This window comes from Daphnia pulex, chromosome 12 (assembly GCF_021134715.1).
Source record: "Daphnia pulex isolate KAP4 chromosome 12, ASM2113471v1".
Lineage (NCBI taxonomy): Eukaryota > Metazoa > Arthropoda > Branchiopoda > Diplostraca > Daphniidae > Daphnia > Daphnia pulex.
Genome location: NC_060028.1, coordinates 7005001 through 7029713, shown reverse-complemented (window position 1 = coordinate 7029713; position 24713 = coordinate 7005001). Strand labels below are relative to the sequence as shown.

General features: G+C 38.6%; 2 protein-coding genes and 2 long non-coding RNA genes across 5 annotated transcripts; all 4 read left to right on the top strand.

Annotated features, from left to right (window-relative positions):
- Positions 1-2521: 2521 nt before the first annotated feature.
- Positions 2522-3039, top strand: LOC124209900. Its single transcript, XR_006881100.1, has 3 exons — positions 2522-2555; positions 2642-2774; positions 2940-3039. It is a non-coding gene; the product is annotated as an uncharacterized LOC124209900 (long non-coding RNA).
- A 7632-nt stretch (positions 3040-10671) lies between these two features.
- Positions 10672-11833, top strand: LOC124209899 (endoribonuclease Dcr-1-like). The gene is made up of 5 exons (XM_046608137.1): positions 10672-10742; positions 10908-11144; positions 11220-11440; positions 11521-11695; positions 11754-11833. Exons 3-5 carry the CDS (start codon positions 11237-11239, stop codon positions 11804-11806), a joined length of 432 nt encoding a protein of 143 aa, XP_046464093.1. The 5' UTR covers positions 10672-10742; positions 10908-11144; positions 11220-11236; the 3' UTR covers positions 11807-11833.
- A 7484-nt stretch (positions 11834-19317) lies between these two features.
- LOC124209898 (endoribonuclease Dcr-1-like) lies at positions 19318-20244 on the top strand. Its single transcript, XM_046608136.1, has 4 exons — positions 19318-19555; positions 19631-19851; positions 19932-20106; positions 20165-20244. Exons 2-4 carry the CDS (start codon positions 19648-19650, stop codon positions 20215-20217), a joined length of 432 nt encoding a protein of 143 aa, XP_046464092.1. The 5' UTR covers positions 19318-19555; positions 19631-19647; the 3' UTR covers positions 20218-20244.
- A 2566-nt stretch (positions 20245-22810) lies between these two features.
- LOC124209897 lies at positions 22811-23327 on the top strand. 2 transcript variants are annotated; one of them, XR_006881099.1, is made up of 3 exons: positions 22811-22843; positions 22930-23062; positions 23228-23327. It is a non-coding gene; the product is annotated as an uncharacterized LOC124209897 (long non-coding RNA). The 2 variants fall into 2 exon arrangements; XR_006881098.1 differs by lacking the exon at positions 22811-22843 and having other exon boundaries at positions 22912-23062.
- The last annotated feature ends 1386 nt before the right edge of the window (positions 23328-24713 follow it).

Here is a 24713-nt window from a genome sequence, read left to right as displayed (position 1 = left end):
TGCTGCTGGCCACCTTTTTGTCCGGCGGCGGAGGCTTGGTGGTAGTGGTGGTGGTGGTGACGGGCAGTGAGATCAGTGGTGCAGTAGCGGAGGTAGTCGATTGGTGGGACGCTGTTGAAGAGTTGGAATTCCCTTTCCATCAACTTGAGGGCCACCTTCTCCGGGAAGGGCAGCATGGGAGCAACCACTGAAGGATGTTGAGCTTGTCTGGAAACGACGGTGGAAGGGCCAGCATCCGGCTTGGAAGAATAATAGGACGGCGAGGAATAAGAGCCGGACAGTGACGACGAAGACGAGCGGTGATGACACCGACGACGGTGCTGCTGCAAGTCCAACAGGGCCGCCCGGAGATCCTGGAGCGACGAAGGCGAGTGAACGACAACGTTCCAGTAGGTGGCCCGGAATTCCAGCGTCACTCGATCGTGTGACCGCCCGCCACCCAACTCCCACTGCAGATGGCCCAATTCAAAAAAATTTAACAAAAACGAAAATGATTGTGTAATCGTAGAATCAAAGAGAGACGGGCAGACCCTCCAGTTGCCGTGATGAATGGGCCAGCGCGTATTACCTGCATGAGATGACTAGTCGACTGCGACTTGGCCAGCATCCTCGTCTTGCTATCCAGCAGTCTGATGGACGACGGCCCGATAGCCAAGATTCGATTCGACTATTCAAACAAAAACAAGAAAAAACATGGACCGGCAATGAATTTAAAAATCAGACACGCCGAAATAAATTTATCCAGCACACAAAGAAAAAAAAAATACGAGTTTGGTCCGTCGTGGGCGAGTGTTTCGCCGGAAATAAATCCCAGCAGTCCGTTTGCAGAAAGTGGAGGTGTGACATCCTGAGTGCTACGGAATTTCCAGAGAACCACAAAACTTTGGCAGTCCGACATATTTGTCCTCCCCCTGCCTTTCTCGTGTTGTGTTGAGCAGAGTGAAAGTTATTGTTGCCCATGGAGGAGACTGCGGTTGCTGCTGAAACTGCGGCTTGGGCTGCCGGAACTGGCAAGGCAACTGCTGGACGGCCAATTGGTGCTGGGGAGGAGCAGCACCACTGCCTTGGGAGAGAGGAACGAAAACAACGGCTGGCTGCAGATGAAGGCACTCGTTCTACTCGGCAATGCCTTTGCTCTCATCGTCCCGCCGCCGCCGCAAATGTTTCTGCTGCTGGTGGTTGACTTCTGCATCCTGGCATGCGCGCAACTGATCTCCGATGTTGGTCTGGAATCGAGAAAGGACTGGGCACTGCTCATGGAAGGAGGGAGTTTGGAACACCTGGGTGTTTTCGTTCAAATGGGAAAATTGAGGAGGCTGATGAACTGGTCCGGGGGGGGGAGGGTCATGGACGTTCAGGCCCCGGCGTTCAGGCCCCGGCTTTCAGGCCCACTTTCTACGTGGGCCTGAACGTCCAGCTGTTGGGCCTGAACGTCCAAAATTAAAACACACATCATTATAACAAGGCACAGTGATGTTTCTTCAAATTTCAGTATCTTTTACCTTTTTCTTAATAGTGTTTTGTTTGGCTTTCAATTCTGCTGCTATTTTTCTTTTCCATTTTGTGTGCAGTTTCCGGAAATCCCGCCGCCACGTCTCTATCTCGTCAGATCTTTCTTGTTATCTTTTCTGTTCCTCCTCCCCTTCGGTAAAGTAGACAAAATATCAATGTCTGTTTGTTTGAAATGTTTAGGTGCGTCTGCTACTGCTGAGATATTTTGTTCTGCGTCAATTGAGGGTTTGTCATTAGTTTTTTAGTTTTTTGGCTTTTTTAATCCCCAGACATTCCATTAAGGTCTTTAATGTAAAATCTTCAGACTACTTTATACTTTAAACTACTTAAAAGTTTAAACAACAACTTGATGAATGAAATGGGAAAAAATTTAGAATAACCGTTAGTCGTTACGTAATCGTCGCTCAGCAACCTCGTCTGCATTGAAGCTTGAGAATCTTTCAAATCTATTCATACATATCAACATTACATATACATACATTCAAATAGCTATTCAATATTCATATTTCTAATATTGATCATACTGTCTAGGAAAGGTGAAATCTTTCTTTGTTTCCCATTTGGGAACGGCATCGTATTGCGAATCCAAGAGTGGTAAAGGAGGACAGTGTTGTGGGGACGAAAGTCCCAGCACAACTAGTGAAGATACACTGAATGAAGAACGGCCTAGTCTATCAGGTGATAAATCATGAATTGTGGGTTATAAGCATGTGTTGGCTTTGTTGCTGTTGTTGTAAGGTTGGTCAAAAAGCTTCATCCAATCAGTGGAGCTTGGACATTCACAGATCGATAAAGGTAAGTTTGTAGAGTAAAAGAACCTTCATTTGGCTTCAATAGCTGATAAAGATTACAAAGCTGCTTTGGATTTCCTGACAGATATGATAAACATGCTATGTCTATGCTATGTCCCTACTCTACGTAAAAATAACCAATTGCTTCTCAAATCTCACCATTTCCACATGCATGTTTCATTGACTCCGATTGTGCACTTACCCTCAATCCAGACTCTGGTTTGGCCTACAATATAGAGGATGGGCGCAAAGGTAATAAATTTAAAAACAATCTATTTGACTAAAGTAAGCAATACATAATACATTATTCATGCAGAGTTTCTGGTCATCTTGAGCAGGCATTTCAAGACTTACGTCTAGCATGCCAACTACATTATGACACGCAAGCTGACGAATGGTTACGAGAAGCAACAAAGGTATACAATAAGGTTCCTAAGTTTAATGGAGCAGTTACACGTCCTGCGTTAACAGGTCTGGAAATCTCATTTGTGTCCAAAATGGCCAATCAGCGTACAGTATTTTAAAGAGACTGTACACTGATTGGCCAATTAGGACACAAATGAGATTTTCAGACCTGTTAACGCAAGATGTGTAACTGCTCCATTAACATTTTAATGAGTATTAAAAATAATGCAGATCCTGGAACTCAATGGAGAGCGTGAAAGGGGAAAAATTCGAAAGACCGTCCGTCAAAAAGGATGAGACTGGTTCCAACTTCAGAACTGTTTGAAGGGCTGGACAAATTAGAAGAAATTCTGAATTATGAGTTCCGCGACAAGAATTAGCTACTAGAAGCGCTAACATACTCATGGAAGATAGCAGTATTTCGCCCTTGTTACGAGCGCTTCGAACACCTTGGGGACGCTTTCCTCGGTATTCCCTTTAAATTAATTTTAAAAACTGCGTAATGAATTAACTATAACTTACTCATTTTTGAACAAATCGTATGAGGCTTGGCGGCTGAGATGTGCTTTGACGCTTCACCGTTCTATCCTCCAAGTGTCTTGTCTGAACTGAAAAACGTCTTGGTCTGCAACAACTCCTTAGGCGTTCTGACGGTGAAATTCAAGTTTCACAAATTCCTGAAACCTTTGCCAAGAGAAATACAGACCTTAATCGACACGTTCGCCAAGAAACAAAAGGCAAATGGACATAAATTTCCTTCGGCAGAAAGTTACTTTTACTTTTTTCATAAATATAAATTACATTAAAATAACAGAATTTAATTGAATAATTTTTCTTTACTTAGTATTACGAGATTGTGAAATTGGGTAACCCCCCTGAAGACTATGCTGCGATTAATGTTCCTCCCGATGTCCTAGGAGACATTTTCAAGTCGATCGCGGGAGCAGTTTATAAAGATTCAAACTATTCGATGACAACTTTCAGAATTGTTATGACCCCGTTCCTCAACTACACTTTTGGCAAGAATAACTCTTTTGAAAATTTACAAGTAAACTTGCTAACTTTTCTTACAATTAGTCAAAGCAAAGTCTGGATCTTCCGAAGTCATAAAGAGAATCAAAGGTGTCTGATTTGATTTAAATACAGCTTAACAGTTGGGCTATCGCTCACTTCCGGCCTGATTTCTGATTTGAAACATTTTAGGTTGGCTAAAGTAAATTTCATTCACTTTACAGGCAGAGCTTTTGGTCATCTGAAGCAGGCAGTCTAAGACCTACGTTTTGCATGTGGAATACATTATGACACGCAAGCTGACGAATAATTACGAGAAGCAACGAAGGTATATAATAAGGTTCTTAAATTTAATTAACATTTTAATGAGTATTAGAAATAATGCAGACTCTGGAACTAAATGGAAAGCGTGAATGGGAGAAAAGTTAAGAAGACTGTCCGTCAAAAAGGATGAAACTCGTTCCAACTTCAGAACTGTTTACTACTGTTACTAGAAAAATGAGAAAATATTCTGAATTATGAGTTTCACAACAAGAACCTACTGCTAGAAGCGCTCACACTCAACGAAGATAACATTATTTCGCCCTTTTTAACAGCGCTTAGAACATCTAGGGGACGCTTTTCTCAGTATTCAATTTAAAATAATTGTAAACACTACGTAGTAATAATGTGTCCCTTTTAGGAGATTAGAAAATCGGTCAAAAACTAGAGGGGTGACACTAGTCCGTTCTGAGAAGGCTTGCTTCAACCGTCAAACTGTAAGTCTCGAATTTATTTTATCCTAATAAATTTTACATATAATTTTACATTTTAATTTGTTTAACATTTACAGAGATAGACGTTGCAAGTATTTATGAAAAATTCACTATAATGGTAGAAACGGGGAATGATTTGACACACATGATCAAATTTATGGACTTTGTAAACAAAGGCATAAAAAAATTCAATTATGACTGAAGATGACGACGGAGTAAGCGATTGTGACGCTTATTACATTACGGCGTGCTGCACCATGGACTACTCTAATTAAGGACGGGACTATTCGGCATTTCCTATGTCGGCCATGTAAATATTTTTTCCCGGAGAATCGGAATCAGAATACAAAAAAAGTATTTAATTACCTAATGTTCTTATACCTAAAATTTATCTTCGTGGAGATATTTCAATATTTTATTCTGAAAATTTTAAATAGTAAGAAACACCGGTGCCATCTAGGAACCAAACCTCATAAGCTCTTGTAAGTTTACAAGCAGATACCCATTGCGTGCAAGAGACACCACCTCCTCTCCTAACTCTCCTTTACCTTGTAGGTTTTATTGGCAAGAGCTTAGGGTGCTTTGTTGCTAGAGGGCACCGGTGTTTCCCACTTTTACCCTTACTGCTGAAAGTAAAATTAGAATATCTTATTGATTAGTTAATTTTACTTAGATTTATCTACATAGTTAAAATCAGCAAAAAAAACTGAATATTTTTGATATTTTTTATTAATTTTTCATGAAAATAGCCCACCTGACTAGCTTTTACACGGCGAGATAGGCTAAGAGTACCGTCCTTTATTAGAGTAGTCCATGGCTGCACAGAAAACTTCCTACACTAATCGATTGATAGAATATCGATCAACATCTCGATCGATTATTAAAGGAACAGCTAAAACTGACTCAACAGCTGTTCGTCTGCATGGTTTGGTGCCTTAATTAGGCTCCTCCTACCAAAGATGGCTAAACAACCAAATTTGAGAAGGAGGAGCCTAATACAACTTTAAACTTAAATATCTCGCGAAATAAATTTTTTCGAGGTAACAACCCTCTCGAAAAAATGATCCATGTAAAAAATTACTCTAGACTAGATAAAAACAAAAAAATTTTATTTTACCTGCGTGTACCCTATTGTCGAATACAGAAGAGGAGAGGATATGAATCCTGACTATTCTATTGATGTTTGGTTTGTTGAAGTTTATGACTTGACTAAATGTTTTGCACCACTATTTGGTACAGGAACTATGGATGTGATTGAAAATTAAAAACCATTTGGATCATACCTAGGTAGTGTTGATTCTACAAAACATTTGACGCTAGAAAAAAAAATGTCACGGAGAACTTGTTATCCCATCAATGGGTCGTCATATTCATGTATCTAATAATGTACCTCCTGTATCTGGAGAATCTGTTGTACAAGAAGGAGATGTGTATTGGAGCCGACGTTGTAACACAAAAACTGATTTTTCTTGGTATGAAGCATCAAGGGTTAAAATTGATGGAGGTGTCATTACAGTTACAATTGCTAGAAAAAGTAGAGATTCTACTCCAAATGATGTTAGTTCCACTAAAAGATGGACTCAATGGAAACAAATTTCAATTGCGTAGTGGCGGTACTGTTGCATCTATGATGGCGTCAATGCAGGTAGACGGTGGATTTGAACTTGTAGTAGCTGACGAAAAAGATCCATCTGTAGAAAGAGTAAAACAATTAATCCAACGTATTTATATCGATAAAGAATAATTTGTAGTATTCACCTTAATACAAGTCGATAGTTTCAAGCAGTTGTATAGCTTTCAAGCTAATTATTTGAGATTATCTTACATATTTCCATAAATGCATTTTTTCTCACTACACAATCAACGATACTGCAAGGGAAATATACATACAGCCAGTTTGCATATTGTGCCGTAACAAAGACAAAATCTATCGCAAACAGATTGGTCATTTAATGACACGTATTCTTTTGTTCTAATGAACATCGTATACATATTTTTAGACTATTTATTTTGAGGAATTTGATTAACAATTTTGCAATTCAAATTATTAATCATTTTTATTACGAAAACATGAGCAGAATTATTTCTGGACGTTTGATCTTTAACGTCATTTCAACTAATTTAAAAGTTGTCAAAGAATTTACAATAAGGATAAGAATAAATACTTAAAGTTTCAAAAGCAGAGTGATCAGAAAAAGATACAGATGGACATTCTACAAAACATTTGAAGGAAGAAGAAAGAATAATTTTTTCAACATTATCCGTTGTATTTATCCCTGAGGAATTTAGTTTACTAAATTACCGAAGGTTTAGGGGCTCTTAAAGCAGCGCAAATTACAGTAGTATGCTGAGAGAGGCACCCCGAAAGTCTTTATTGGGAATTTTCTCGACCAATCAGAATCGAGGAAATCTGAAAAACACGATTTAGGGTATTTTTAAGGTAAAGTTTTTAATTATAACCCATGAAAAAGTTAGGTATAGAGCCTATTAGACACTGCATAGCCTTAAACATGAAACTATCTAACTCTTTCAACCTTTTAAATGTATCTAAAAAGTGAGTAGCGGCCATTTACTTTTTGACGGCTGTGATCAGAATCCATTTTCCCCTAACAGTAAAAGAAGATTTGAACGTTGAAATAGTGACATTTTCATTCGATTCGGCGACTTCAGATGCCTTAATAAATGCCTCGGCGTCGTTTTCATTCACGGTAGCTTCACACTGTGTCTTCTTCTCGTTTTTCCTTTTGACACCCGGTTTTCTTCTGGAGTCACCTGTATACTCCCAGAGTCTTCCACGTCCAGTAGACACATCATACCAGGCTTCCTGTCAAGAATAAACAGCGGCTGATTCAAAATATTTGCTCTAAAAAATTAAAGTTGTAATCTTATCCATAAAAACTGTTGCTGCCTTGTGTTACGGGGAAGTAAGCCATAATCGATTGTGCCAATTCTTCGAACACTTTGGGTTCCAGTTTTTTGTACCTGTTGAATAAAATGAAATCACTATTCATGCACCTAACCACCACATACATTCCAAATTTGTTGTCTAAATATGTCCCTAAGATTTTAGTGATTAGTCTTTGGTCCGTTTCAGGGAAAAGTGTCGCCGTCGTTGCAGCTTTGAACCCTCGGCAGTAATGGCTCAACAATCCACTCTCTATGGTTATAAAGACGACCGCGAGGAAATTGAGGCTGCACTATCTCTACTGCAAACGTAATTCTGTAATACTTTCTCTCCAATTGTTACAATAGTCTTTGTTTAAAAGAGCAATGTTATTCCAAAGTGAATTACATTGACACTTGCTGACAAAGATTTCTTATAGACAAAGGAATGTCTTGGAGGGCAGCACTCCAAAAATCCGCCGTTTTCAATGGGGAAAAGGATGGTTTCTATATCTCGAAACCGGTAAGTGAATTCTTTCAATCGTTTTCAAATAATTGAAAATGAACTAAAAACGATTTTAATTATTTAGAAGCTGGTAATAGTGCAACACATTGAACACTGTGACACATGAAAATACACTACTACACTACTCGTTGAACATGGATGTGGCATCGTTCTTTGTTTTCTCTTCACTCGGGCCCTCGGCACCACTCGATTGCTCATCTATTTCTGAATATACATTTAATGATGAAGACATCAAAATTCAAATACAAGAAAACAAATTTATCCGAATCATCATCCAGAAACTGGATTGGGTCATATGGTACCCTTTTGGACATCATTTTGTCAACAAGTGATGGATGAAAATACACTACTACACTACTCGTTGAACATGGGGGTGGCATCGTTTTTTGTTTTCTCTTCACTCGTGCCCTCGGCGCCACTCGATTGCTCATCTATTTCTGAATATACATTTAATGATGAAGATATCAAAATTCAAATACAAGAAAACCAATTTACCCGAATCATCATCCAAAAACTAAAAGTACAAAAATAAAAGTACACGGAGTGATAATATGAAGATGTCAGCGTATAATCTAGTCAATTTTTTTAATCTGTTATCTTTTGGAATATGTTATTTAGTTTTTAGATTGTACCGGCCTAAACCAATATCCTTCTGGAGTCTCTACTGGCTTACAAAAATTACAAAAAATCTTTCCTTTGAATTTTTCCAGCAAAATGGAGTACATTCCGCGTGATGTGTGTCCATTGTAGTTTAGTACCTAGCAGGATTTAGGTAAAATTTGCTTTTCTTATCCGAAAGAAACGTCATCTGCTGCATATTTGTGGTCATCCAATCTAGGGTCTGTCCTGGAACACACTATTACCACAGATAAAGACCACTGTGATCTTTATCTGTGCTCTAACATGCAGGGCTTTCCAAAGTGATTCTTTCACTTCAATTTTGAGCTTCAGTTTCTTCATTTGAGTAGCTTGAGCTGTATAGCATCTGAGACACAAAAATGCCAATGCAATGAACCCGCAGAGTGTTCTTTTTATATATTAATTTATCTCCCATTACGTGAATACTTTTTCCCGCTCATTATTTGAATTTCAAGAAAGGGGTTCGGTCGTTCGGGAACTTCAAGACGAGGGGTGAAGGCTAGAATGAATCCATAATTGCCGCCGTTCTTTTCAGGAGAAACCTGAAACCTTATTCCCCTTACCCTTTTTCAGTCAGTAGCATTTCAACACGTTATCAACAAATTATCAAGATGAATGAGAAAAAGAGATAAGAACCTGTTTTCCTTCTTTTGTTTACTCAGTTGCTCAACCCAAAACATTTTACAGGTGCGTAGATTTCCATTTGCGTATTCTTATTTTTGACGGCCTAATCCGAACCCGCTTTCAGCGTTGCTTGTGCAGAAATATGATTAAATTTGTTTGTCTTCCCTTTTTTGTGTTGCAGTTTAAATTGGTCATTTTTTCTGTGTCACACTTTGATCGATTGGGAAATTTCTTCTTAGAGAGACAAGCCGAATAGGGAATCGCATTCCTTTGTGCAGGCTGCCATCCATTCGGGATGCTTAACTAGATAGGAGGACGGCGTCTCTGAAAGGATTTGACTCATCTCCCAGGCCAAGATGAGCAGTCAGCATACCGATGGTATCTGTTTTCTTACGTTCTCTTTGGGGTAGGTGATACGGGGGAATGGACGGGAGTGCTTTGTGTTGTTCATCCTCTCGCTGTGTTCGAATGCGAACGGATCGATGAAGTCCGATGATTGGAGGCGTGGGTGACGCGTAATGTGGATGGATTGGTCACGAAGGAAGGGTGATGATCGTGACGAGTCCAATTCAGCATCGATTGGTGCGGCTTCAAGCTCGTTCATTGAGTGTGGAGGGTTGTTGGTTGCTGGTGTTGGTTTTGTTGGTCGATCCTCAACTCGATCGGTACCGACTTCCTAATGAAAATTGAAGAATTGAAAAAATTTAGAATAACCGTTAGTCGTTACGTAATCGTCGCTCAGCAACCTCGTCTGCATTGAAGCTTGAGAATCTTTCAAATCTATTCATACATATCAACATTACATATACATACATTCAAATAGCTATTCAATATTCATATTTCTAATATTGATCATACTGTCTAGGAAAGGTGAAATCTTTCTTTGTTTCCCATTTGGGAACGGCATCGTATTGCGAATCCAAGAGTGGTAAAGGAGGACAGTGTTGTGGGGACGAAAGTCCCAGCACAACTAGTGAAGATACACTGAATGAAGAACGGCCTAGTCTATCAGGTGATAAATCATGAATTGTGGGTTATAAGCATGTGTTGGCTTTGTTGCTGTTGTTGTAAGGTTGGTCAAAAAGCTTCATCCAATCAGTGGAGCTTGGACATTCACAGATCGATAAAGGTAAGTTTGTAGAGTAAAAGAACCTTCATTTGGCTTCAATAGCTGATAAAGATTACAAAGCTGCTTTGGATTTCCTGACCGATATGATAAACATGCTATGTCTATGCTATGTCCCTACTCTACGTAAAAATAACCAATTGCTTCTCAAATCTCACCATTTCCACATGCATGTTTCATTGACTCCGATTGTGCACTTACCCTCAATCCAGACTCTGGTTTGGCCTACAATATAGAGGATGGGCGCAAAGGTAATAAATTTAAAAACAATCTATTTGACTAAAGTAAGCAATACATAATACATTATTCATGCAGAGTTTCTGGTCATCTTGAGCAGGCATTTCAAGACTTACGTCTAGCATGCCAACTACATTATGACACGCAAGCTGACGAATGGCTACGAGAAGCAACAAAGGTATACAATAAGGTTCCTAAGTTTAATGGAGCAGTTACACGTCCTGCGTTAACAGGTCTGGAAATCTCATTTGTGTCCAAAATGGCCAATCAGCGTACAGTATTTTAAAGAGACTGTACACTGATTGGCCAATTAGGACACAAATAAGATTTTCAGACCTGTTAACGCAAGATGTGTAACTGCTCCATTAACATTTTAATGAGTATTAAAAATAATGCAGATCCTGGAACTCAATGGAGAGCGTGAAAGGGGAAAAATTCGAAAGACCGTCCGTCAAAAAGGATGAGACTGGTTCCAACTTCAGAACTGTTTGAAGGGCTGGACAAATTAGAAGAAATTCTGAATTATGAGTTCCGCGACAAGAATTAGCTACTGGAAGCGCTAACATACTCATGGAAGATAGCAGTATTTCGCCCTTGTTACGAGCGCTTCGAACACCTTGGGGACGCTTTCCTCGGTATTCCCTTTAAATTAATTTTAAAAACTGCGTAATGAATTAACTATAACTTACTCATTTTTGAACAAATCGTATGAGGCTTGGCGGCTGAGATGTGCTTTGACGCTTCACCGTTCTATCCTCCAAGTGTCTTGTCTGAACTGAAAAACGTCTTGGTCTGCAACAACTCCTTAGGCGTTCTGACGGTGAAATTCAAGTTTCACAAATTCCTGAAACCTTTGCCAAGAGAAATACAGACCTTAATCGACACGTTCGCCAAGAAACAAAAGGCAAATGGACATAAATTTCCTTCAGCAGAAAGTTACTTTTACTTTTTTCATAAATATAAATTACATTAAAATAACAGAATTTAATTGAATAATTTTTCTTTACTTAGTATTACGAGATTGTGAAATTGGGTAACCCCCCTGAAGACTATGCTGCGATTAATGTTCCTCCCGATGTCCTAGGAGACATTTTCAAGTCGATCGCGGGAGCAGTTTATAAAGATTCAAACTATTCGATGACAACTTTCAGAATTGTTATGACCCCGTTCCTCAACTACACTTTTGGCAAGAATAACTCTTTTGAAAATTTACAAGTAAACTTGCTAACTTTTCTTACAATTAGTCAAAGCAAAGTCTGGATCTTCCGAAGTCATAAAGAGAATCAAAGGTGTCTGATTTGATTTAAATACAGCTTAACAGTTGGGCTATCGCTCACTTCCGGCCTGATTTCTGATTTGAAACATTTTAGGTTGACTAAAGTAAATTTCATTCACTTTACAGGCAGAGCTTTTGGTCATCTGAAGCAGGCAGTCTAAGACCTACGTTTTGCATGCGGAATACATTATGACACGCAAGCTGACGAATAATTACGAGAAGCAACGAAGGTATATAATAAGGTTCTTAAATTTAATTAACATTTTAATGAGTATTAGAAATAATGAAGACTCTGGAACTAAATGGAAAGCGTGAATGGGAGAAAAGTTAAGAAGACTGTCCGACAAAAAGGATGAAACTCGTTCCAACTTCAGAACTGTTTACTACTGTTACTAGAAAAATGAGAAAATATTCTGAATTATGAGTTTCACAACAAGAACCTACTGCTAGAAGCGCTCACACTCAACGAAGATAACATTATTTCGCCCTTTTTAACAGCGCTTAGAACATCTAGGGGACGCTTTTCTCAGTATTCAATTTAAAATAATTGTAAACACTACGTAGTAATAATGTGTCCCTTTTAGGAGATTAGAAAATCGGTCAAAAACTAGAGGGGTGACACTAGTCCGTTCTGAGAAGGCTTGCTTCAACCGTCAAACTGTAAGTCTCGAATTTATTTTATCCTAATAAATTTTACATATAATTTTACATTTTAATTTGTTTAACATTTACAGAGATAGACGTTGCAAGTATTTATGAAAAATTCACTATAATGGTAGAAACGGGGAATGATTTGACACACATGATCAACTTTATGGACTTTGTAAACAAAGGCATAAAAAAATTCAATTATGACTGAAGATGACGACGGAGTAAGCGATTGTGACGCTTATTACATTACGGCGTGCTGCACCATGGACTACTCTAATTAAGGACGGGACTATTCGGCATTTCCTATGTCGGCCATGTAAATATTTTTTCCCGGAGAATCGGAATCAGAATAAAAAAAAAGTATTTAATTACCTAATGTTCTTATACCTAAAATTTATCTTCGTGGAGATATTTCAATATTTTATTCTGAAAATTTTAAATAGTAAGAAACACCGGTGCCATCTAGGAACCAAACCTCATAAGCTCTTGTAAGTTTACAAGCAGATACCCATTGCGTGCAAGAGACACCACCTCCTCTCCTAACTCTCCTTTACCTTGTAGGTTTTATTGGCAAGAGCTTAGGGTGCTTTGTTGCTAGAGGGCACCGGTGTTTCCCACTTTTACCCTTACTGCTGAAAGTAAAATTAGAATATCTTATTGATTAGTTAATTTTACTTAGATTTATCTACATAGTTAAAATCAGCAAAAAAAACTGAATATTTTTGATATTTTTTATTAATTTTTCATGAAAATAGCCCACCTGACTAGCTTTTACACGGCGAGATAGGCTAAGAGTACCGTCCTTTATTAGAGTAGTCCATGGCTGCACAGAAAACTTCCTACACTAATCGATTGATAGAATATCGATCAACATCTCGATCGATTATTAAAGGAACAGCTAAAACTGACTCAACAGCTGTTCGTCTGCATGGTTTGGTGCCTTAATTAGGCTCCTCCTACCAAAGATGGCTAAACAACCAAATTTGAGAAGGAGGAGCCTAATACAACTTTAAACTTAAATATCTCGCGAAATAAATTTTTTCGAGGTAACAACCCTCTCGAAAAAATGATCCATGTAAAAAATTACTCTAGACTAGATAAAAACAAAAAAAATTTATTTTACCTGCGTGTACCCTATTGTCGAATACAGAAGAGGAGAAGATATGAATCCTGACTATTCTATTGATGTTTGGTTTGTTGAAGTTTATGACTTGACTAAATGTTTTGCACCACTATTTGGTACAGGAACTATGGATGTGATTGAAAATTAAAAACCATTTGGATCATACCTAGGTAGTGTTGATTCTACAAAACATTTGACGCTAGAAAAAAAAATGTCACGGAGAACTTGTTATCCCATCAATGGGTCGTCATATTCATGTATCTAATAATGTACCTCCTGTATCTGGAGAATCTGTTGTACAAGAAGGAGATGTGTATTGGAGCCGACGTTGTAACACAAAAACTGATTTTTCTTGGTATGAAGCATCAAGGGTTAAAATTGATGGAGGTGTCATTACAGTTACAATTGCTAGAAAAAGTAGAGATTCTACTCCAAATGATGTTAGTTCCACTAAAAGATGGACTCAATGGAAACAAATTTCAATTGCGTAGTGGCGGTACTGTTGCATCTATGATGGCGTCAATGCAGGTAGACGGTGGATTTGAACTTGTAGTAGCTGACGAAAAAGATCCATCTGTAGAAAGAGTAAAACAATTAATCCAACGTATTTATATCGATAAAGAATAATTTGTAGTATTCACCTTAATACAAGTCGATAGTTTCAAGCAGTTGTATAGCTTTCAAGCTAATTATTTGAGATTATCTTACATATTTCCATAAATGCATTTTTTCTCACTACACAATCAACGATACTGCAAGGGAAATATACATACAGCCAGTTTGCATATTGTGCCGTAACAAAGACAAAATCTATCGCAAACAGATTGGTCATTTAATGACACGTATTCTTTTGTTCTAATGAACATCGTATACATATTTTTAGACTATTTATTTTGAGGAATTTGATTAACAATTTTGCAATTCAAATTATTAATCATTTTTATTACGAAAACATGAGCAGAATTATTTCTGGACGTTTGATCTTTAACGTCATTTCAACTAATTTAAAAGTTGTCAAAGAATTTACAATAAGGATAAGAATAAATACTTAAAGTTTCAAAAGCAGAGTGATCAGAAAAAGATACAGATGGACATTCTACAAAACATTTGAAGGAAGAAGAAAGAATAATTTTTTCAACATTATCCGTTGTATTTATCCCTGAGGAATTTAGTTTACTAAATTACCGAAGGTTTAGGGGCTCTTAAAGCAGCGCAAATTACAGTAGTATGCTGAGAGAGGCACCCCGAAAGTCTTTATTGGGAATTTTCTCGACCAATCAGAATCGAGGAAATCTGAAAAACACGATTTAGGGTATTTTTAAGGTAAAGTTTTTAATTATAACCCATGAAAAAGTTAGGTATAGAGCCTATTAGACACTGCATAGCCTTAAACATGAAACTATCTAACTCTTTCAACCTTTTAAATGTATTTAAAAAGTGAGTAGCGGCCATTTACTTTTTGACGGCTGTGATCAGAATCCATTTTCCCCTCACAGTAAAAGAAGATTTGAACGTTGAAATAGTGACATTTTCATTCGATTCGGCGACTTCAGATGCCTTAATAAATGCCTCGGCGTCGTTTTCATTCACGGTAGCTTCACACTGTGTCTTCTTCTCGTTTTTCCTTTTGACACCCGGTTTTCTTCTGGAGTCACCTGTATACTCCCAGAGTCTTCCACGTCCAGTAGACACATCATACCAGGCTTCCTGTCAAGAATAAACAGCGGCTGATTCAAAATATTTACTCTAAAAAATTAAAGTTGTAATCTTATCCATAAAAACTGTTGCTGCCTTGTGTTACGGGGAAGTAAGCCATAATCGATTGTGCCAATTCTTCGAACACTTTGGGTTCCAGTTTTTTGTACCTGTTGAATAAAATGAAATCACTATTCATGCACCTAACCACCACATACATTCCAAATTTGTTGTCTAAATATGTCCCTAAGATTTTAGTGATTAGTCTTTGGTCCGTTTCAGGGAAAAGTGTCGCCGTCGTTGCAGCTTTGAACCCTCGGCAGTAATGGCTCAACAATCCACTCTCTATGGTTATAAAGACGACCGCGAGGAAATTGAGGCTGCACTATCTCTACTGCAAACGTAATTCTGTAATACTTTCTCTCCAATTGTTACAATAGTCTTTGTTTAAAAGAGCAATGTTATTCCAAAGTGAATTACATTGACACTTGCTGACAAAGATTTCTTATAGACAAAGGAATGTCTTGGAGGGCAGCACTCCAAAAATCCGCCGTTTTCAATGGGGAAAAGGATGGTTTCTATATCTCGAAACCGGTAAGTGAATTCTTTCAATCGTTTTCAAATAATTGAAAATGAACTAAAAACGATTTTAATTATTTAGAAGCTGGTAATAGTGCAACACATTGAACACTGTGACACATGAAAATACACTACTACACTACTCGTTGAACATGGATGTGGCATCGTTCTTTGTTTTCTCTTCACTCGCCCTCGGCCCTCGGCGCCACTCGATTGCTCACCCTTTTCTATTTCTGAATATACATTTAATGATGAATATACATTTAATGATGATATCAAAATTCAAATACAAGAAAACCAATTTACCCGAATCATCATCCAAAAACTAAAAGTACAAAAATAAAAGTACACGGAGTGATAATATGAAGATGTCAGCGTATAATCTAGTCAATTTTTTTAATCTGTTATCTTTTGGAATATGTTATTTAGTTTTTAGATTGTACCGGCCTAAACCAATATCCTTCTGGAGTCTCTACTGGCTTACAAAAATTACAAAAAATCTTTCCTTTGAATTTTTCCAGCAAAATGGAGTACATTCCGCGTGATGTGTGTCCATTGTAGTTTAGTACCTAGCAGGATTTAGGTAAAATTTGCTTTTCTTATCCGAAAGAAACGTCATCTGCTGCATATTTGTGGTCATCCAATCTAGGGTCTGTCCTGGAACACACTATTACCACAGATAAAGACCACTGTGATCTTTATCTGTGCTCTAACATGCAGGGCTTTCCAAAGTGATTCTTTCACTTCAATTTTGAGCTTCAGTTTCTTCATTTGAGTAGCTTGAGCTGTATAGCATCTGAGACACAAAAATGCCAATGCAATGAACCCGCAGAGTGTTCTTTTTATATATTAATTTATCTCCCATTACGTGAATACTTTTTCCCGCTCATTATTTGAATTTCAAGAAAGGGGTTCGGTCGTTCGGGAACTTCAAGACGAGGGGTGAAGGCTAGAATGAATCCATGATTGCCGCCGTTCTTTTCAGGAGAAACCTGAAACCTTATTCCCCTTACCCTTTTTCAGTCGCATTCCTTTTTTTGGAATCGCATTCCTTTGTGCAGGCTGCCATCCATTCGGGATGCTTCACTAGATAGGAGGACGGCGTCTCTGAAAGGATTTGACTCATCTCCCAGGCCAAGATGAGCAGTCAGCATACCGATGGTATCTGTTTTCTTACGTTCTCTTTGGGGTAGGTGATACGGGGGAATGGACGGGAGTGCTTTGTGTTGTTCATCCTCTCGCTGTGTTCGAATGCGAACGGATCGATGAAGTCCGATGATTGGAGGCGTGGGTGACCCGTAATGTGGATGGATTGGTCACGAAGGAAGGGTGATGATCGTGACGAGTCCAATTCAGCATCGATTGGTGCGGCTTCAAGCTCATTCATTGAGTGTGGAGGGTTGTTGGTTGCTGGTGTTGGTTTTGTTGGTCGATCCTCAACTCGATCGGTACCGACTTCCTCCTCGTCGTCGTTAGGCCCCGATATCTTTACAGGTTGAGGTTGAGAACACATCGACGCCCATTTGAACATCGGTAGTCGGGAGACGAGGTGTATAGTAGTGATCGATGGGGGAGACGTCTCAACTGACGTTCAATTTTCCAGTTGAAGGGACGGGACCCAGTATCGATCGCCTTTCTGTGTGTCCGAGTTGCCGTCAAAGATGCACAAGTGGGCCCTAACGTCGAACTTCTGTCGCAGTTGGCTCGGGATGAAGACGTAGAGCTCTGATACAAAGGCTTGCAGGTTGGAGACATCCGGATTGCGTCCGTACCATAGCTCGAATGGTGTTTTGGTAAGGTTTGCGGAAGAGAGGACGCGGTTGAGAGTGTAGACGACGGAGAAAGTTGCTTCGGCCCAGAGAGTGAGTGGGATTCTTGTTGGAGTAGAGGAGGACATGGACTAGTTGTACGACGGTGTGGTTATCTCTTTCTATAGCATTTTGCTGAAGAGAGTAGCGGCAGATCGTAAATTTATCGAGCAAACAAAGAAAAAAATACGAGTTTGGTCCGTCGTGGGCGAGTGTTTCGCCGGAAATAAATCCCAGCAGTCCGTTTGCAGAAAGTGGAGGTGTGACATCCTGAGTGCTACGGAATTTCCAGAGAACCACAAAACTTTGGCCGTCCGACATATTTGTCCTCCCCCTGCCTTTCTCGTGTTGTGTTGAGCAGAGTGAAAGTTATTGTTGCCCATGGAGGAGACTGCGGTTGCTGCTGAAACTGCGGCTTGGGCTGCCGGAACTGGCAAGGCAACTGACGGCCAATTGGTGCTGGGGAGGAGCAGCACCACCGCCTTGGGAGAGAGGAACGAAAACAACGGCTGGCTGCAGATGAAGGCACTCGTTCTACTCGGCAATGCCTTTGCTCTCATCGTCCCGCCGCCGCCGCAAATGTTTCTGCTGCTGGTGGTTGACTTCTGCATCCTGGCATGCGCGCAACTGATCTCCGATGTTGGTCTGGAATCGAGAAAGGACTGGGCACTGCTCATGGAAGGAGGGAGTTTGGAACACCTGGGTGTTTTCGTTCAAATGGGAAAATTGAGGAGGCTGATGAACTGGTCCGGGGGTGGTGGTGGTGGGAGCAAAAGCGATAGGCTCTTGGTCTTCTGATGAATGAAATGGGAAAAAATTTAGAATAACCGTTAGTCGTTACGTAATCGTCGCTCAGCAACCTCGTCTGCATTGAAGCTTGAGAATCTTTCAAATCTATTCATACATATCAACATTACATATACATACATTCAAATAGCTATTCAATATTCATATTTCTAATATTGATCATACTGTCTAGGAAAGGTGAAATCTTTCTTTGTTTCCCATTTGAGAACGGCATCGTATTGCGAATCCAAGAGTGGTAAAGGAGGACAGTGTTGTGGGGACGAAAGTCCCAGCACAACTAGTGAAGATACACTGAATGAAGAACGGCCTAGTCTATCAGGTGATAAATCATGAATTGTGGGTTATAAGCATGTGTTGGCTTTGTTGCTGTTGTTGTAAGGTTGGTCAAAAAGCTTCATCCAATCAGTGGAGCTTGGACATTCACAGATCGATAAAGGTAAGTTTGTAGAGTAAAAGAACCTTCATTTGGCTTCAATAGCTGATAAAGATTACAAAGCTGCTTTGGATTTCCTGACCGATATGATAAACATGCTATGTCTATGCTATGTCCCTACTCTACGTAAAAATAACCAATTGCTTCTCAAATCTCACCATTTCCACATGCATGTTTCATTGACTCCGATTGTGCACTTACCCTCAATCCAGACTCTGGTTTGGCCTACAATATAGAGGATGGGCGCAAAGGTAATAAATTTAAAAACAATCTATTTGACTAAAGTAAGCAATACATAATACATTATTCATGCAGAGTTTCTGGTCATCTTGAGCAGGCATTTCAAGACTTACGACACAAATGAGATTTTCAGACCTGTTAACGCAAGATGTGTAACTGCTCCATTAACATTTTAATGAGTATTAAAAATAATACAGATCCTGGAACTCAATGGAGAGCGTGAAAGGGGAAAAATTCGAAAGACCGTCCGTCAAAAAGGATGAGACTGGTTCCAACTTCAGAACTGTTTGAAGGGCTGGACAAATTAGAAGAAATTCTGAATTATGAGTTCCGCGACAAGAATTAGCTACTAGAAGCGCTAACATACTCATGGAAGATAGCAGTATTTCGCCCTTGTTACGAGCGCTTCGAACACCTTGGGGACGCTTTCCTCGGTATTCCCTTTAAATTAATTTTAAAAACTGCGTAATGAATTAACTATAACTTACTCATTTTTGAACAAATCGTATGAGGCTTGGCGGCTGAGATGTGCTTTGACGCTTCACCGTTCTATCCTCCAAGTGTCTTGTCTGAACTGAAAAACGTCTTGGTCTGCAACAACTCCTTAGGCGTTCTGACGGTGAAATTCAAGTTTCACAAATTCCTGAAACCTTTGCCAAGAGAAATACAGACCTTAATCGACACGTTCGCCAAGAAACAAAAGGCAAATGGACATAAATTTCCTTCAGCAGAAAGTTACTTTTACTTTTTTCATAAATATAAATTACATTAAAATAACAGAATTTAATTGAATAATTTTTCTTTACTTAGTATTACGAGATTGTGAAATTGGGTAACCCCCCTGAAGACTATGCTGCGATTAATGTTCCTCCCGATGTCCTAGGAGACATTTTCAAGTCGATCGCGGGAGCAGTTTATAAAGATTCAAACTATTCGATGACAACTTTCAGAATTGTTATGACCCCGTTCCTCAACTACACTTTTGGCAAGAATAACTCTTTTGAAAATTTACAAGTAAACTTGCTAACTTTTCTTACAATTAGTCAAAGCAAAGTCTGGATCTTCCGAAGTCATAAAGAGAATCAAAGGTGTCTGATTTGATTTAAATACAGCTTAACAGTTGGGCTATCGCTCACTTCCGGCCTGATTTCTGATTTGAAACATTTTAGGTTGACTAAAGTAAATTTCATTCACTTTACAGGCAGAGCTTTTGGTCATCTGAAGCAGGCAGTCTAAGACCTACGTTTTGCATGCGGAATACATTATGACACGCAAGCTGACGAATAATTACGAGAAGCAACGAAGGTATATAATAAGGTTCTTAAATTTAATTAACATTTTAATGAGTATTAGAAATAATGAAGACTCTGGAACTAAATGGAAAGCGTGAATGGGAGAAAAGTTAAGAAGACTGTCCGACAAAAAGGATGAAACTCGTTCCAACTTCAGAACTGTTTACTACTGTTACTAGAAAAATGAGAAAATATTCTGAATTATGAGTTTCACAACAAGAACCTACTGCTAGAAGCGCTCACACTCAACGAAGATAACATTATTTCGCCCTTTTTAACAGCGCTTAGAACATCTAGGGGACGCTTTTCTCAGTATTCAATTTAAAATAATTGTAAACACTACGTAGTAATAATGTGTCCCTTTTAGGAGATTAGAAAATCGGTCAAAAACTAGAGGGGTGACACTAGTCCGTTCTGAGAAGGCTTGCTTCAACCGTCAAACTGTAAGTCTCGAATTTATTTTATCCTAATAAATTTTACATATAATTTTACATTTTAATTTGTTTAACATTTACAGAGATAGACGTTGCAAGTATTTATGAAAAATTCACTATAATGGTAGAAACGGGGAATGATTTGACACACATGATCAACTTTATGGACTTTGTAAACAAAGGCATAAAAAAATTCAATTATGACTGAAGATGACGACGGAGTAAGCGATTGTGACGCTTATTGCATTACGGCGTGCTGCACCATGGACTACTCTAATTAAGGACGGGACTATTCGGCATTTCCTATGTCGGCCATGTAAATATTTTTTCCCGGAGAATCGGAATCAGAATAAAAAAAAAGTATTTAATTACCTAATGTTCTTATACCTAAAATTTATCTTCGTGGAGATATTTCAATATTTTATTCTGAAAATTTTAAATAGTAAGAAACACCGGTGCCATCTAGGAACCAAACCTCATAAGCTCTTGTAAGTTTACAAGCAGATACCCATTGCGTGCAAGAGACACCACCTCCTCTCCTAACTCTCCTTTACCTTGTAGGTTTTATTGGCAAGAGCTTAGGGTGCTTTGTTGCTAGAGGGCACCGGTGTTTCCCACTTTTACCCTTACTGCTGAAAGTAAAATTAGAATATCTTATTGATTAGTTAATTTTACTTAGATTTATCTACATAGTTAAAATCAGCAAAAAAAACTGAATATTTTTGATATTTTTTATTAATTTTTCATGAAAATAGCCCACCTGACTAGCTTTTACACGGCGAGATAGGCTAAGAGTACCGTCCTTTATTAGAGTAGTCCATGGCTGCACAGAAAACTTCCTACACTAATCGATTGATAGAATATCGATCAACATCTCGATCGATTATTAAAGGAACAGCTAAAACTGACTCAACAGCTGTTCGTCTGCATGGTTTGGTGCCTTAATTAGGCTCCTCCTACCAAAGATGGCTAAACAACCAAATTTGAGAAGGAGGAGCCTAATACAACTTTAAACTTAAATATCTCGCGAAATAAATTTTTTCGAGGTAACAACCCTCTCGAAAAAATGATCCATGTAAAAAATTACTCTAGACTAGATAAAAACAAAAAAAATTTATTTTACCTGCGTGTACCCTATTGTCGAATACAGAAGAGGAGAGGATATGAATCCTGACTATTCTATTGATGTTTGGTTTGTTGAAGTTTATGACTTGACTAAATGTTTTGCACCACTATTTGGTACAGGAACTATGGATGTGATTGAAAATTAAAAACCATTTGGATCATACCTAGGTAGTGTTGATTCTACAAAACATTTGAAATTTAGAATAACCGTTAGTCGTTACGTAATCGTCGCTCAGCAACCTCGTCTGCATTGAAGCTTGAGAATCTTTCAAATCTATTCATACATATCAACATTACATATACATACATTCAAATAGCTATTCAATATTCATATTTCTAATATTGATCATACTGTCTAGGAAAGGTGAAATCTTTCTTTGTTTCCCATTTGGGAACGGCATCGTATTGCGAATCCAAGAGTGGTAAAGGAGGACAGTGTTGTGGGGACGAAAGTCCCAGCACAACTAGTGAAGATACACTGAATGAAGAACGGCCTAGTCTATCAGGTGATAAATCATGAATTGTGGGTTATAAGCATGTGTTGGCTTTGTTGCTGTTGTTGTAAGGTTGGTCAAAAAGCTTCATCCAATCAGTGGAGCTTGGACATTCACAGATCGATAAAGGTAAGTTTGTAGAGTAAAAGAACCTTCATTTGGCTTCAATAGCTGATAAAGATTACAAAGCTGCTTTGGATTTCCTGACAGATATGATAAACATGCTATGTCTATGCTATGTCCCTACTCTACGTAAAAATAACCAATTGCTTCTCAAATCTCACCATTTCCACATGCATGTTTCATTGACTCCGATTGTGCACTTACCCTCAATCCAGACTCTGGTTTGGCCTACAATATAGAGGATGGGCGCAAAGGTAATAAATTTAAAAACAATCTATTTGACTAAAGTAAGCAATACATAATACATTATTCATGCAGAGTTTCTGGTCATCTTGAGCAGGCATTTCAAGACTTACGTCTAGCATGCCAACTACATTATGACACGCAAGCTGACGAATGGTTACGAGAAGCAACAAAGGTATACAATAAGGTTCCTAAGTTTAATGGAGCAGTTACACGTCCTGCGTTAACAGGTCTGGAAATCTCATTTGTGTCCAAAATGGCCAATCAGCGTACAGTATTTTAAAGAGACTGTACACTGATTGGCCAATTAGGACACAAATGAGATTTTCAGACCTGTTAACGCAAGATGTGTAACTGCTCCATTAACATTTTAATGAGTATTAAAAATAATGCAGATCCTGGAACTCAATGGAGAGCGTGAAAGGGGAAAAATTCGAAAGACCGTCCGTCAAAAAGGATGAGACTGGTTCCAACTTCAGAACTGTTTGAAGGGCTGGACAAATTAGAAGAAATTCTGAATTATGAGTTCCGCGACAAGAATTAGCTACTAGAAGCGCTAACATACTCATGGAAGATAGCAGTATTTCGCCCTTGTTACGAGCGCTTCGAACACCTTGGGGACGCTTTCCTCGGTATTCCCTTTAAATTAATTTTAAAAACTGCGTAATGAATTAACTATAACTTACTCATTTTTGAACAAATCGTATGAGGCTTGGCGGCTGAGATGTGCTTTGACGCTTCACCGTTCTATCCTCCAAGTGTCTTGTCTGAACTGAAAAACGTCTTGGTCTGCAACAACTCCTTAGGCGTTCTGACGGTGAAATTCAAGTTTCACAAATTCCTGAAACCTTTGCCAAGAGAAATACAGACCTTAATCGACACGTTCGCCAAGAAACAAAAGGCAAATGGACATAAATTTCCTTCGGCAGAAAGTTACTTTTACTTTTTTCATAAATATAAATTACATTAAAATAACAGAATTTAATTGAATAATTTTTCTTTACTTAGTATTACGAGATTGTGAAATTGGGTAACCCCCCTGAAGACTATGCTGCGATTAATGTTCCTCCCGATGTCCTAGGAGACATTTTCAAGTCGATCGCGGGAGCAGTTTATAAAGATTCAAACTATTCGATGACAACTTTCAGAATTGTTATGACCCCGTTCCTCAACTACACTTTTGGCAAGAATAACTCTTTTGAAAATTTACAAGTAAACTTGCTAACTTTTCTTACAATTAGTCAAAGCAAAGTCTGGATCTTCCGAAGTCATAAAGAGAATCAAAGGTGTCTGATTTGATTTAAATACAGCTTAACAGTTGGGCTATCGCTCACTTCCGGCCTGATTTCTGATTTGAAACATTTTAGGTTGGCTAAAGTAAATTTCATTCACTTTACAGGCAGAGCTTTTGGTCATCTGAAGCAGGCAGTCTAAGACCTACGTTTTGCATGTGGAATACATTATGACACGCAAGCTGACGAATAATTACGAGAAGCAACGAAGGTATATAATAAGGTTCTTAAATTTAATTAACATTTTAATGAGTATTAGAAATAATGCAGACTCTGGAACTAAATGGAAAGCGTGAATGGGAGAAAAGTTAAGAAGACTGTCCGTCAAAAAGGATGAAACTCGTTCCAACTTCAGAACTGTTTACTACTGTTACTAGAAAAATGAGAAAATATTCTGAATTATGAGTTTCACAACAAGAACCTACTGCTAGAAGCGCTCACACTCAACGAAGATAACATTATTTCGCCCTTTTTAACAGCGCTTAGAACATCTAGGGGACGCTTTTCTCAGTATTCAATTTAAAATAATTGTAAACACTACGTAGTAATAATGTGTCCCTTTTAGGAGATTAGAAAATCGGTCAAAAAC